The sequence below is a fragment of the Octopus sinensis genome, linkage group LG5 (genome assembly GCF_006345805.1).
Source record: "Octopus sinensis linkage group LG5, ASM634580v1, whole genome shotgun sequence".
In the NCBI taxonomy this organism is placed as follows: Eukaryota; Metazoa; Mollusca; class Cephalopoda; order Octopoda; family Octopodidae; genus Octopus; species Octopus sinensis.
In genome coordinates this window covers 99,135,761-99,152,510 of record NC_043001.1, presented here as the reverse complement: position 1 = coordinate 99,152,510, position 16,750 = coordinate 99,135,761, and the positions used below count along the sequence as shown (strand labels likewise).

Genomic DNA, 16,750 nt, shown 5'->3' with positions numbered 1-16,750 from the left:
AACACAGAAATAAACAGGGATAGAAAATAGAGAAAATAGAAAATAGGTTTATTGTATAGGCCTCTTATGCAAAACTAAGTTGACAAGATGTAAACAAACCAACGATGGTTGTCAAGTGGTGGTTGGGTGCAAGCACAAACACAGAACAGACATATATGTGATGGGGTTCTTTCAGTTTCTATCTACCTGATCTTTTCACAAGCCTTTGGTTGACCCAAAATGAGAATAGATGACATTTGCCCATGCAGTGGGATTGAACCCAGGACCATGTGGTTTGGAAGCTGGGAAGCAAACTTCTTACTACACAGCCACACATACAGCTGCTTTATTTTGTTTTATAAAGACAGTAGAGTACTATTTGAAGAAATGTGGTTGCTATTTCTAACAGTTTAAGCAACTACTTATGTAAAGGCTCAGAATTGGAAGGTTTATGTTGGTCTGGGTCAGCATGAATAATGATGAGAGGGAGGAGAGAATACAACAAAGGTAACTGTTGATGTTAGATACTATCATTGCTCAAATGGTGTTAGCAGTTTAAATGATGGGGTGGGGCTACAACCATAGATTCAAATCTATCCACAGGCTCAATTAATTTAATTAGTACTCACCCCCATTGATTTTTTAGTTCTATCCCTGTTACATTGCACACACACACACACACACCACACACACACGCATATATACATGTGTGTGTGAACACAGGCACGTCAAAGTGCGAGCATATGCATGTGTATGTATGTGTGCGTTTGTGTATGCATATCTGTGTTCAAAGTTCAAATTTCTGCAAGGTCAACTTTTCCTTCAATCATTTCAGAGTCCTCTCTCTCTCTCTCTCCCTCCACCTCCTCTTTATTTCTCTTGCAGTTATGCCTTTCTGATTTTATCAGGAGTTGAGGGCTCAAGGCAAAGAAAAACACACATATGGACATACACAGGCATCTCTCTCTCTCTCTCTCACACACACACACACACACACACTACAATATTTTTAAGTCAATCTGTAAACCTTAGTAAGTGTTCTCTTAGGAGAGATCATTCCTGTTTTATCCTAACAACAACAATAACAATAGCCAGAGGTGGAGAGAGAAGGGGCAAACATAACAAACGAAAGGAATGGCATGTGAATAAATAGATAACAGATGTCGCACCCAATTAACAATAGAACAGTAGTACCATAAGTGGGGAGAGGGTGTAATACTGGTTCTCTGTATGAGAGAGAGATAAGGAACTTATTTAGAACTAATATTCTCATTTTATCTTTATCTCTTCATTTCTGTTTATAATTTAGCCACAGTCAATGTAACTCTTGAACTTTGGTATTAATATGATTTTGCAATTCCTTTTGTGTTTTTTTTTTATCATCTGGCATGATTGTTGCCCTCATTGGTACTGTTGTTGCTGCTTCTACTGTTGCTGCTGCTGCCACTACTGTCACTATTGTTGTCATGATTTCTGTCATCATCATATGGCTGCTTTCTATGATGGCATTGATTATACCAAGATAGAGTTTATTTAGAGTAATTTCCTTCTGAGATGAGTCGGAAGACCACATCTTGCTCGTGCATTCCAGTTTTGGCATGGTTTCTGCACCTAGATAGTTTTCCTTGCACCTACCACATTACAGAGTGAACTAAGTGCATTTTACTGTGGCATCAGCATTAGTGAGGTTGCCTTGTGTGTCATAATCTAAAGAGTTCTCACTGCTTTATAATATCTCCATTTGTTCAAAGTAAACATAACCAAGAGAGTGAATAGAAGGGAGATAACAATGAAAGAAGAACCAAGGTAAGTGGGTATAGGGAGTGAGAGCACAAAGCATGTTAAGTAGACAAGTATGCTGATCCTCCTGCTCTTCATCATCAACAACATTTAACGTCTGTTTTCCATGCTGGCATGGGTTGGACAGCTTGACAAGAACTGGCAAGGCCACGGGCCACACCAGGTTACATACTGTGTTTTGGCCTGGTTTCTACAGCTAGATGCCTTCCCTAATGCCAACCACTTTACAGGGTGTACTGGGTGCTTTTAATGTGGCACCATCACCAGTGCTTTTTATGTGACACCTTGAATATAACATACATCTTGGTTTAACACAAGCACATCAAAATAGAGGTGATAATGTGCATAATTTTGTTTTTATTTGTTTGTTGAGTCTGCAGGAAAGCCTTACCTGGTGGCTTTTGCAGACCCTTTAAGGCCAGTGGGTGTGATACTTCTTTTGTTTAAACTGAAGTATATCAACACCTGCAAGAAATACATGAGCAAGGAAAATACTCTAGAGGGTTGAGAAGAAAGGGCTGGACAAAGCTGAGCAGTGTAGAACACACCTATAATGATAAGAGATAGGAAAGTCAAAGCGGGGGTTTGGAATAGTTACTGAGGCTGAGAAGGTTCTGTGACCACATAAGTATGACCACATAAGTATCTAAAAAAAATGCACTCTATCAGTTACAACGATGAGGGTTCCAGTTGGTCCAATCAACATAACAACCTGCTTGCTCGTGAAATTACCATGCAAGTGGCTGAGCACTCCAGAGACACACATACCATTAATGTAGTTCTCAGGGAAATTCAGCATGACATGGAATTGCAGGCACAACTCATTTTTATCAAAACAATGAGCATAGTACTTATATCCAGTCATACACACTTATAAGTAATGGCTATGCCCAGCTTGGTGGTTTGATAAAAGTAAATTTGTCATATTCCCAGAATGAGCTTGGGGGTATAGTAGAAGACATTTGCTCAAGATTCCAAACAGTGTGACTAAACCCAAGACGACATGGTTGGGAAGCAAGCTTCTTAACCATACAGTCATACATCTGCAACTGATTAGTATGAATTTTCTAAAGCCTTATATTATATTTTTGAAAATCCATAGTGCACTTTGATTTGATACTCCTCGCCAAGCACCACAAATATGTCTTTGATATACTAAAAGATGAGATGGTCATGGTTGGAAGGCCTTAATCAAACATCTACACAACCAGAGCTGACTAAGGATAAACAATAAGTAAAACTTGTACAAGCCTAAAGGAAGCCTTTATGTATTAAGTCAATTTGCAAGAAATAGCAGCAAGATATGTCTCCAATGATGCCCAACTCTCTTTAAAAAGAAGGGACACATTGAATGTAGTCTTGAATGTGATATACCTGAGAAAAAGAAAAGAAAGATCTAGGTCTGCTAAATCAGGGTTCATTAAGGACTACACAACAACAAAACAAGATAGATGTGAATAGTTTGAACACTAACATTTTCAAAAATAGAATTTAATATATATAGAATTAAAAAGAATTTAAAATATATATAGAATACTTGCTTTTACTTCAGGGTGGTCAGGTGCCACCCCATATCGAACTAATCCAAAAGGCACTGGAAGACGTTCATAAATATCCACTTCTACAGATGCATCTCCCTGTTCAGGAAAGGAAAAAGGCAAAACAGGTATTAAAGTTATCTAAAGATAAAAATGTAAACTAACATAATTTAATCACCCACACACATACATATACACATTATCCCTACCACACACTCAAAAACATTAGCCAACAAGAACCCTTACATGATTGTTCAACCTATGGGAAATAGCAGCCAACTTTACTTCAAATCACACCATACCATATTAAATAATGTAGTCCTAGATACTCCTAAAAAGATGGAATAATCAGGGTTGTAATGTCCTTGATCAAGTAAAATACATCTGTTCTGTCAGGGTTCTCTTGGTGCTCAACATCAAGCAACAGATCCTGCTTTCTTTGAGCCCTCAGTCATAATGGATTCATAATGATGTTATGACACTCATCTTGCTTTGACTATTTAGCCTGATAGGACCTATCGCACTGTAGGTCTGGTCATAGCCAATGTCTGATATATATATATATATATGGAGAGAGAGAAAGAAGTGACCCTATTATTAGACTGGTACTTTATTGACTTTGAAAGGAAGGATCTAAGACAGAGTTGACTTGATAGGATTTGAACTCACAGTACACTGAGTTGGAACAAATACTACAAGACATTTGTTTTAACTGTGTTCAAGTGTCTAAGCCAATTCACCACTTATAAGCAAGGTTTATAAGAGAATCAAGCAGTATATGTTAACAGATCAAACAGCAGATAAAACAGTAGTTGTCAGAGGATCAAGTAGTGGATATTTACAGATCAAGCCATAGATGTCAGTAGATCTGGCAGTATATACCAGAGGATTAAATGGCAAATATCAACAGCTCAAACAGCAGATGTCACATTATCATTAAGTACATGTCAGTAGATCAACTTATAGATATCAGTGGATCAGGAAGTAAATGTCAAAAATTAAGCAGTAAATGCTAAAGGATCAAGTGGCAAATGCCAGCACATCAAGCTGTAGATACCAGAGGACCAAGTAGCAGATGTTAGTGGGTCAAGCTGTAGATACCAGAGGATCAAAACATAGATGTTAGAGGAACAAACAGTAAATGTCAGCATATCAAGCAGCTGACATCTTCAGAACAAATAATAGGTGTCCACAGATCAAGTGATAATTATGAGGATATCAGAAAAAAGAAGCAATAGATGGCAGCAGACTGAGCAATGGATACTCATTTAAGAACTGTGATTTTAAGATGTTGGAATATAGACATGGCTATGAGCTCAGACCTTGCTACAACCATTGTATTTTTCCATTAGCATAAGACAAAGCTTACATTCCTCTAAAGGAATAACTAACTTATTCCATGTTACTTTTTGTACTATTTGCTGATACAGGCTATCATTAGTTTCCTCAGATCCTTCTACTTTACAATTAATCTGCTTTTCTTTCCCATTGCTATTCCTCTCATTTCACTGTTGAAATAATTAAAGTTGACAAGATGGAACTGTTCAGCTATAAAAAAAACACTCTCTCCAGCAACTAGGGTGTATTGTGCTACTGCTTTCTATTTATTTGAGTGTCCTGTTTAATGTTTGTTCAAGTATTTACACAAGTATTAATTTAACATTTGTTTTCAGCATTGTTTAAGTGTTTGCTTTTTTCCTAGTGTTCCTTTATTAATTTGTTAAAGTATTGTTCTAGTGTTATTTTAGTGTTATTCGAGTGTTTATTCTATGTTCTCAAGCTTATTACAGTGTATTTGTTCTAGTACTTGTTTTGAATTCATTTGAGAGTTTGCAGCATTGTTTAAGTGTTTGCTTTTTTCCTAGTGTTCCTTTATTAATTTGTTAAAGTATTGTTCTAGTGTTATTTTAGTGTTATTCGAGTGTTTATTCTATGTTCTCAAGCTTATTACAGTGTATTTGTTCTAGTACTTGTTTTGAATTCATTTGAGAGTTTGTAATAGTATTATTCTTGTGTTTAGTTTTAGAATTTAGTGAAATATTGCCCTGACTTCATCCCAAACCAATGCAACCGAGATGTCATAGGCAATAAATGTAGGAATGTGTGTCACAATAACAGTCAAGGAGCTCACACCTAATCTAGGCAAGTGAGTAATGTATGGCCTGATTTCTGTCAGCAGAAGACCTGTTGTTACAAACACACACCTTTAGATATTGTTTATATATGTAACAAAAACAAATGCAAAAAAAAAAAACTTGTACATTAATTTATGAATTATTCACACTATGAGAGGGTATTTTTGTCTATACACTGAATGACGGATATCTTTTTGTATTGAAAAAAAAAACTCCAACTGACTAAATTCCTGAGAAAATTCCTGACGAAATATATATGTAAGTTTCTTTTGAGCTAAATGCTTACAACTGTAGACAAACTTTTCAAGATTAGCTTGAAAAAAAAAGACATGAATTTGGTCAGATGTAATAGTACACTTATCTGTACAAGATTTGTAATTCAATTCCTATCATTAAGTTGTTTTTTTAAAATAATTTTTTAATACCTCCATTATTGTTGTTTAATTCCGTGGCAGATCTTGTTGAGTAGGCCTATGAGTAAAGGCATTTCAGCCATAAATCTCTCATCTTTTGTATATCTAAGACTAGATTATTCAATGAAGCTGTGGGGATGAGCTGGAAGAAGAGCGCCATGACGTCAATGGTCAAGGGACTGACCGGAAGAGGAAGCATGAGAAGGGAAGTGCAGGGGAGACAGGGCAGGGTCAGCCTCTTCTTGCCCACTGAAGCATCATGAACAGATGTCAGGGAATTCACTCCTAGGTTGGTCAGATAGGTGACTGGATAGGGCAGGATTGCCAGAATGACTACTACCAGACAGACACAGACAAGAAAGGAAGGTAAATGAATCTCTTTTCATTTTCCATGCACGACAAGCTATTTCGGCAATTGTATACAAATGTCGTTGTCTCCTTGATATATGATAGCAGCGAAGATAAGGATCGACAGCAATGTCATCAGACCTTTCTAAGGTGAAGGTGATGTAGTAGCCTGGATTCAAAAGGTCAAAGTTGTGGCCAGGCTACAAGGCACTGAAGATGTAGTGTGCCTCATGGCGCTGTATTTGGAGGGGAGTGCACTGACACTGTACCTTGAAATGGATGCAGAAGAACAACCGAGTGCAGCGAAGATCAGGCAACGCTTGAGAGAGGCTTACATATATGGAGAGTGTGCCGCTTTTGCTAAGCTGGGAATAATCAGATGGAGAGGGGAACAGGACGATAAATACACTGCAGAGGTACGGAGGCCGGTTGTGTTGTCTGGTGAGGGACTTGAGAAAGTAGTGCGACTGGCCTTTGTGAATGACTTTCCCGATGATGTGTCGGTGCAACTACAACATTTGCCAGGCGGCAACAAAATGGTGATGAGCAAGCTTATCATTGAAGCCCACCCGTTGACACAAAACACCAGGCAGAAAGTAGTGATGACAGCAGCTGCAGAACCCTGTGATGCTGTGCAATGGCCAGTGAAGGACGAAAAGAGGCCTGCTGTAGAATGACAGCAGCCATTCACAGGCCGGTGTTTTAAGTGCCAAGGATTGCACAGAGCCTGGACCAGTTTGCTACTGGTGCAAACAGAATGGTCATATTACCCGGAATTGTAGCTAGGGTTAAAAAAAGGCCTGTTTAGGGGAGCCAGAAGAATTGAAGCAAGGAGTAGCTGTGGTGTGTCAGTTAAATGACTCCAAGCTAAGGTGACTGCATGCCATGCATCATATTGGCATGGATAGGACCCTGTATCTTGCCAGGAGGATTGACCGACATTAGCAGACAGCATCCAAAAGGTGGTCAGAAACTGCGACAGGTGTCAATCTATCAACTGTGGTCCGGATGTGCATAATCAGAAGTGGCAGGGGACATATCTCTTGATGGTCGATTGTGGGCCGGGCTGGATGGCCATTTGGAGGGAATTGTGGGCAGACACTGCAGATGAGATGGCACATATTCTAAATGAGGTATTCTTAGAGCGGGGCCTTGTGGACAAATTGCTGATGGACAACAGCACAGCATTTTGTGTGGAGGCGCTGAAGGAAATGCTTGACAGGTGGAAAGTGCACCACTTTTTCTGAGTGGCATACAGGTTGAGTGGAAATGGGATTGTGGAGAACCATCATCAAACGATCAAGGTTATGGCAGAGAGAAGACATGTCTCATTGCTGGAAGCAGTGTTCTGGTATAACATGTCACTCCAATCAGGACAGGCCAAAGAGTCTGTACCACATAGAGCGATATTCAAATATGAATGGCGGCATTCGAGTTAACTATCGAGATGCTCTGTAGAAGAGAGAGGGCCTGACTTTGTGGAGGTGGGTGATGAAGTCTGGGTGAAGCCACCAAAAGCACACTGCACAACTCAATGGAACAGGAATAGTGATGGCTGTCAATTCCGAAAACAACATTTCTGTGGATGGAATGCTGCGTCAAGTCTTGGATGTTTGTAGGATTGTCGCTTTGTCAGATGATGATTATAGAAAAGAAGAAGAGAATGAGGCTCCCAGTTTAAGAAGTTCACAACATACAAGGCACCCAACCAAGAAGGTGGTAGATTTCAACATGAGTGAAGTGAGGAGGTGATCTTTGAGATCAGGAGGGCATATGGGGATGAGCTGGAAGAAGAGGGCCATGACATCAATGGTCAAGGGATTGACTGGAAGAGGAAGTATGAGAAGGGAAGTGTGGGTTGAGACAGGACAGGTTCAGCCTCTTCTTGCCCACCGAGGCATCGTGAACTGGCGTCGGAATTCACTCCCGGATTAGACAGCAGCTGTTTATACTGGGTGACAAGGTGGGGCAGGATCACTGGAGTGACTACTACTAGACAGATGCAGACAAGAGAGGAAGGTAGGTGAACCTCTTTTCATTTCCCACAACAGAATCCTTTCTTTTTTAAAATGGTAGTGTGGGATTTGAGGAAGATTTAGCTGCAGTTTCTAGTATTTTGAGTGACATTGGCTTGGGTCCTGAAATAGTGTTTACAAATGTGTAATTCATTTATCTTTTATTTGTTTCAGTCAAGTGGTTCCTTTTCACTACAATCTAGGACGTCTATTTATGTAGTTGCAGCAGCACTGTGCCACATGCAAGAGCAGTACTTCATTTGTACTTAAGCTTTGTAAAGAGTTAGCAGTTAAGCTTTACTTAAGCTTTGTAAAGGGTTAGCAGTTGTTAAGGAATGAAATATTTTGTGGTTCTAAAGACAAAGGGCAGTCATTTTAATGCAATATTTCTATGTGAAGAATGTGTGATCACCAAAAGAGATCATCAGTGACAGTGAACCAGAACATTTGTACCAACCTTGAGGGATTGCAAGGTGAGGGAGGTACAATAATGTTTTCTTGATATGGATGGTGATTCGTTACATTATGCTTTCAAAAGAATAAAGATTGGTACGACTGTAATGGAGGATATTTCATAGTCTCTGTTCACAGAGTCAGTGCAGATTTGGCCTGAAGTATCTAGGTTGTAACATGATTGATACCTAGGTGCAGAAGATACCTAGGTATGAAGGATGGTGGGATATCATATGTGAAGGAGCAGACATTGTTGGAGGCAGTAGCAAACAGGTCCTTGGTGTATAGGAAGAAGAATGTAGAGAACAAACTGACCTTTGGCTGTGCACCAAAGTTTAAAGAGTTTTGGTGACAGAGAACTCTATCACTACATACCACAATTTAACAAGAGAGGGATGAAGACTATAAGTGGACAGTTTTTCTAGGAGGTTTTCATGCCAGACATAGTCAAATACTTTGCTGATGTTAAGTGCAATGACACCATTATCATCAAATTTCTTGAGAGCAAGTGTTTGTTTCCTAGTGTATAACATAGAAGAGTAGATGTCCAGTAGATTCGGCTTTACAAAAGCTGCATTTGTGGTTATTATAAAAAAGGAAAAGAGATTTAACATATTGAGGATGATTAATGGCTGTCTCAATCAACTTTGATATCTGCCATCCTATCATACTTACTGGAAATGAGTATGATAGGATGATGGATATCAGGGTCATAGCAGTTACCCTTCTTGGAAATAAGACACACTGTAGCATGTTTCCAAAGACTGTGATTTACTGAGAGAAAGACAGAGATAGAGGGAGGAAGGAAAAGTGATGAAGAGTTTAATGAAGATAGGGATTAGCTTTGGAGTACATTGTGTAAGAGTAATGGAAAGAATCTTGTCAGGACTGGAGACCTAATTGGTTTGACATGATAGGAAGTATGTTTACAGTTGGTATTTATATGCGTGTGGTGGTGAGCTTACGGGAGTGGAAAGGAATACTTTTGAAGGATGTTTACATAGAGTGTGAAGTGAATTAAATGCAATGATGACAGCAAATATGGATGTTTACAGAATCATTGGGGAGGATCCCACAAAGTTGATGATACTTTTCACAAGGATTTAAAAGAATCAGCTGCACACATTTCAGATAATAATTTTGAAAGAATTGCTGTACTGAATAAAAGTCATCCAGTTTGTATGGAGGGTTGGGTGATTTTTTCTAAGTATCAACAGTGGTGTTCTTTGTCTGAATTGCTGCAGAGTAGCTGAGTGAACTACTTGGAAGATTCAGGATGATGAGTTTTGGTGTAATGTGAGGAATGTGGAAGGAAAATCCCAAGAGGATAGTTTCAGTCTTAGCTGTATTTAACCCTTTCATTACTGTATTTATTTTAAGATGCTCTGTGTTTCTTTCAATTGCTTCAAATATAACAAAGAATTTAGTAAAATGACTTAGTTTATCATTCAGCTAGTGTTAGGAACATAAATGGTGACTAAGGTTTGGTGGAAGATTTTAATTCAAAACTTATGAAAACAAGACATTTGTACTCAGAGCCAGAGCCTGTTTCAGCTGGGTTGGTAATGAAAGGGTTAATGTGCTATGAGTAAAGCACATGTGCTGCCAGGGTTAATTACCATAGAACTGATAAAGCTGCAAGTGAAGGTAAGGGAGCATTGAATAATATGCAGGTACATGGAGGGTATTTGCTGTCAGATGACCAGATAGGCAGAGATTACAACAGTTTGGTAGAGTGTGGAATTGAAGGTGGGAAAAATATCAGAGTATCTGGATTGTCTGTAAGATTCAGGGATGTGCATGGAGGATGATATTAATTGATATACAGAGTTGAATATTGTGAAGATTTTATTTCCATATCAGCAGAATTAGTATCAGGTGAGTATCAGAGGCAAGAATAGTTCTATTGAAGTCATTAAGGACAATGACCTCAAAGAGGATAAATGTGAGGCGCATGTTCTCAAAGCAGGGAGAGATATGGTTGAAGAGTTGTAAGTAACTGAAGGAATTTGGGGAGTGGTAGAAGAAGCAGAGGTAATTTGGGGAGTAAGGAAGGGGACCGAGCCTATCTTAACAGCAAGCCAATGGTTGTTCTGTGTGTTCACCAACCAATCCTGGCAAAAATTTTTCTTGTCTGAGGAAAACTAAATATCTTCATGCACTACCTGTCTGATAAGAAACTCAGACACTCCCATGTCCCTGGCGACATGACTGACTTGAACCAGACTGACTTGGAAGGATCGTTGTCAATCATGGCCTAGATCTCATCAACAAATTCAGGAGTTCTTTTCCTATCATAATGATCAGAGTGAGCTTTCTAAGCTGCTGTACCTTTGTAATCCCCATTAGACTCATCCAACCCTTTCCAGATCCTCTGCACTGTCCTCAGAATCATAGTAATAAAATTCAAGGAAATGATAGAATTTTGGATAAGTTGAAAATTAATAGGGAGTATATAAAACTAAAAATTTAGATAAAGTTGAATATGAATACTTCTAAAAATTCAGATAGAAATAAATACATTAAACAATCTTTAACTAAGCTAAATAAAAGAAAAAGCAATAATGATACAAATGTGATAGGCAAAAAACTAATTATTGAAGATGAACATCTAATAATTTTACTTGTCATTGTGTTACTTAGCCCGTCAGTAATGCTTTCACATGATTAGAGAAAAAGAGGGAGAAGTGTCCATGATGTGAAGTAGAGGGAATGTAATTGTAACGCTTTCACATGATTAGTTGAAGGAAAAGAGAGAAGAAAAAGTTGAAAAATAGGATAAGCAAAGGAGGGAGAAAGAAGAGGGCGAGAGAAGCGTCCATGATGTATAGTAGGGGGAACGTAATATTTATTACATGGTTAAAAAACATAATGGAAGGTAGAGGAGGAGAGTTAAAAATTTAGCAGAGGGGTGATGTTCTGATGGTGAGATTAAAGAAAGCCAGAGAAGAGAGAGAGAGAGAGAGAGAAAAAAAAAAGAAAGAGGGGAGGAGGGAAAGCGGGGAAAGAGATGATAATGATGGCAGTGGTGGTGGTGGTGGTGGTGGTGGTAGAAGAGATGGCAGTGGTGATTGGATAGTGAAAAGTGTATTTTTTAAAATTGTTTTAAGTTTTTATATCACTTAACACATGCACATAAGTGCAATTCCATGAGATATTCATGCTTATTTATATGGCAGATATATGCAATTTAACTAAAGATTGTATCATATGTATGGGATATTTTTTGTTGTTTGTTTATGGGGAAAATGGAAAAATAAGAATAAGTATCTATTTTATGAGTGCTATGTATTAGTCTATAAAATTTTGCAGAAAGTATATAAAGCGCATTAATTAATCATCGTATTCTTATTTCTTTCACTGTTCAATAAGTAGCAGATGAGCGACTAACTTTCCATACAGACACAACACAGGCTACGCTTTCAGGTTTTTGGGATAAAGTTTTCAGAAATAATCCAATAGGTTTACCATTAATTCTATAAAATATACATGGGTCCTGCTAGTATGTATAGGTATAAATCTGTAGATACTAAATATGTGGTTCGATGAATATTAATAACAACAACAACCAATTTTAAGAATAAAAATTATGATTGGAAAAAAATCAATTTTAATAAAAGTAATACTAACAAAAAGCTATATGTAAATAATAAAAGAATAGATCAATGAATATTATATGGTATAATACTCCATTCTCATATTCAATAGCTTCAAATATCCCTTGTAAATTCTTTGCTGCAGTAGATAAGTATTTCCCATCTTCAAGTAAATATGGGAAATTATTTAATCAACATAGTATAAAGTTTTTGTATTCAATCACTAGAAATTTAGCTGAGATTAAAGTAGCACACAAAGAGAGAATTAAGGAATATCTAAATTCTAAATCTATAAATAAAAGTAGAACAGATATTGTGTATAATGAAATTAACTGTAATGATACTCTTTCTGAACAACAAACTCCAGCTCTGATAATATAGCTAGGCTTTCACCTAACATTAATATTAATTGTAATTATAATAATCCCACCTTAACACCTAATTTGCAGAGGAGAACTAGTGGAAATTCTTTTAACAATGAGTACCAAATACAAGTGAGTAAATCCCTGTGTAATTGTCTAAAATTGTATGCCCTTTAGAAAATCAGTGTTTAAGGAAAAAATATAGTATATCAGTGTAAAGTAATAACTAGAGATCATAAGTATTATTATATTGGTTCATCTGCTACAACTTGGAAATCTAGATTTTATAATCACTCTCATTCATTAAAGTATAGAAGAAAAAGTAAATGCATTTGGAATTTAAAGGATAGGAACATTAAGTACGGTTTAAAGTGGTCCACTATTAGTTATGTACCATTGTACGATATTGGTAATTCTACATGTGATCTTTGCCTTAAAGAAATGTATTCTATAGTTACTTCTAAATTAATTTTATTGAATTTTAATGGACACTTTACAATAAGATGTTGCCATAAATTTAGAAAGACATTCAAATATTTCAATTATTAATTAAAATAATTTTTCGAATATTAAATAAGGTTAATTCTTATAAAAGGTTTAAATGAGTAAATAAATAACTAATAGTGGTGATAGTTGAATGACTTAATATGTTAATTTTTTTAATTTCATGAAGGGATGTCTTAGGTTGAATTCGATTTAGGCATTCTTTTTGTCAGTGTTTATAAAGTGGTAATTTTTCAGATGTCCTGCTGGAATTTCACTAATTTTGGATAGCCTAGATAATGTTGTATTAACAAATATGGTCTGGCATATTGAAAAATCTGAAGTTTCAGAAAAAATTATATTACATACATATAAGAGGGATGACCTGTAAGTGGACATCCATTATGCTAGAAAGATCCGCTATAGTCATACCACTAAGAAAGGAATGTTCTCCAGAACATTAATTCCCACTACATCTATCAACAGCAAAATCACTACAAGTACTAACACACCAATCCTAGTTATCAACACCACAATCATCTCAAGCACCAACACTCCCACACTGTCTATCAACTTCGCTACAACTAGCACACATGCCCACCAAAAACATTAACACAATAAAAACCACCACCACTGCCACTGCCACAAAAATCATGGCTAAAAAATAATAACCACCACACCATCAACCCTCATCAATTCCTATCCACTACAACTACCAAGGAACTAACACATCCGCCAACAACTATCAACATCGCTACCATCATCACTTGCACCATTACTGCAACCACCACCACCACCACCACCACCCACATTACCACCGTGTTTCTTGAGAACATTCCTTTCTTAGTGGTAAGACCATAGCAGATCTTCTTCTAGCATAATAGATGTCCACTTACAGGTCATCCCTCTTATATGTATGTATGTATGTATGTATATATATATATATATATATATATATATATATATATATATATATATGCATATATACATACATATATGTACATACCCACATATATATGTATATATACATGCATATATGGGTACAGGGCATCAAAAAAACGTTGAACATAATGGGAAACGTAAACATAAAAGCAAAAACAACAAAACAAACTTTTTTCGAACAACGAAAAAAACAGAGAAACGAGACATGCAACATAAAGAATATTCCCCTTCATATATATATATGCGTGCATGCATACTGACAGTGTGAGGTACAGTGTGGTGTGTGCAGTTGCATTTGTGAAGGTAGTTGAAATCATTGAGAAGAGATATAAGTTTGTTATATTTTTGTTATTGATTTAGTTTTTGTGGTGTTATAACACTATTACAGTGTAGTCTATATCCAAACACAAGGATACAAGAATATATATATATATATGTAGGTCCCGGGTTGAGTCGGGGTTAACCACAGTAAATAAGGTACTCAATACATAGCAGAGTAAATTAATTTATTTTATAGAAGGAGCTTCTACAGGACTAGAACTGTTTCATTCAAATGAAATCATCAGGAAGCTTCATATATATATATATATATATATATATATATATTGTTTTCAATTTGTGTGAATGTGTATAGAATAATATATCAGTTGAATAAAGTTAAAACTGATCTGGTTTTCACATTTTTTTATGGCATTTTAACATTTTGACAGTTAAACACATTTGAATCTGATAAGTTCACTAGATATGAAAGCACTAATCTAACTTTATGAGCATTACAAAATAATTTATTTCATGTAAAAATACCATAAAAAAACGTGTAAACCAGATCATGTTTTAACTTTATTCAACTGATATATATATATATATATATAAGTATATAGGTATGGTATTTCATGTTAACAACGTAGTAGAATAAAATATAAAACTCCTCCACCTTCAGATTTATCCTGTGCTATTCAGTAGTTGCATTATTTGTACTTCCAGGTTTGTGTTTGGGCATTTGTCATGTGTGAATATTTAATTGAAAAAAAAAAAAAAACTGGAATCAACAAAAAGGGGTGCCATTGGGCATTTATTTTTTAATCACTACAATTGTTTCCATGCAATATAGTTCTCCAGGAGTGCAGGTAGTTGATTATGCAACTGTTTTCCTGCATTATGAGATCTAGTGGTGTTACATATCGTCAGAGACAATATTTATCTATCACCTGAAGAAACACAACTAGATTTCATAATGCAGGGAAACAGTTGCATAATCAAGTACCTGCACTCCTGGTGAACTACATTGCATGGAAACAATTGTAATGATCAAAAAATGACTGTCCAACTGTATCCCTTCTTGTTGACTCAATTTTTTCAATGATATATATATATATATATATATATATATATATAATGTGTGTGTGTGTGTGTGTGTATAAAGCTAATCCAAACATGAAAACACAAAGAGAAAATACAACAACGCGAGGACGTGGAACAAGTATAGTGTTATTGGATGCTCAGGAAAGGAAAGAAAGAAGGAGGATATATATATATATATATATATATATATATACGCTAACACAATAGAAATGATTGTCGGATTTATAAGGTGAGACCTATAATAAAGATATAATTTTCTTTGTATGTATATTTTTTGTGGTTGTTGCTGTTGTTGTTGTTGTGTGTGTGTTTGTGTATGCATGTGTGGACAGATACAGAACAGTTAAGTAAGAAATTGAAACTTAAGATTCTCTACTGGTTAATACCAACTTACTTTAAGTATTTGTTGAGCCGTGTAAAAAGCTGCTGGTCCACTGCCTACTATACAGACTGGGACAGGTTTGGGGCTGGAACTAAAGCAGGCAGTCTGGGAGAGAATTCGCTTCAGCAGTGAAGGGAATAATCTGGACTGTCTCATCCTAAAATGAAGAAACCAGAAACACTTTTTTTATAAATATTGTTTTAATAAATTTATCATTATCATCATCATCATCATTGTAATATCCACTTTTCTATGCTTCCACGGATTGGATAGTATTATGTTCAGGTAGATTTTCTAGAGTCAGATGCCTTTCCTGTTGCCAACCCTCACCTGTTTCCACATAAGGTAATATTTTCCCCATGATCAGACATGTTTTCATGAAAGACTAAAAGTGATGGAAATGTTCATTTTAAATCTATCATATGATATCAAGGTAAGAATACAGTAACGCATGTATACACACAGACAACAGGCTTCTTTCAGTTTCTGTCTACCAGATCCACTCAAGGTTTTGATTGAAGACACTTGCCTAAGGTACCATGCAATGAGACTGAACCTGAAACCATGTAGTTGGGAAGCAAATTTCTTACCATACAGTCACACCTGTACCTAGTATATATATATGTTATTATTTAATATCATATTATGAAAAAAGGAAAATGGAGATAGACAAAGAAAGTGGAAAAATGCATAACACTGTTTTAATTGGACTGCAAACTTCTCATCTACATGGGTAAGTAATTCTAGTGAGCTGTGCAAATGTTTGGTAGTCTTGACAGTTAAATGCCAAATGTTTTACCCTGAAGAATGATGACACTCTCTATCTCAATCAAAACTAATAGAGTGGTGGTTCTGGGCCCAGGGTGACAGACATTTCCACCTGCATAGATTCAAAAAGAAACCTATCGAAAAACAGCTGGTACCTTGTCAGCTTGCAATCCT

At 36.5% G+C, this 16,750-nt stretch overlaps 1 protein-coding gene across 4 annotated transcripts in view; it reads right to left on the bottom strand.

Annotated features, from left to right (window-relative positions):
- LOC115211965 (NADPH:adrenodoxin oxidoreductase, mitochondrial) overlaps positions 1-16,750 on the bottom strand; it is a 177,487-nt gene that overhangs the window by 81,193 nt on the left and 79,544 nt on the right. For all 4 annotated transcript variants that reach the window (XM_036502963.1, XM_029780732.2, XM_036502964.1 and 1 more), the window contains 2 exons: positions 15,821-15,965; positions 3,321-3,416 (listed from right to left, as the gene is read on the bottom strand). In XM_036502963.1, the coding sequence (XP_036358856.1) occupies positions 3,321-3,416; positions 15,821-15,964 (240 nt within the window). In that variant the 5' untranslated portion in view covers position 15,965. The remainder of the gene's footprint in view (positions 1-3,320; positions 3,417-15,820; positions 15,966-16,750) is intronic.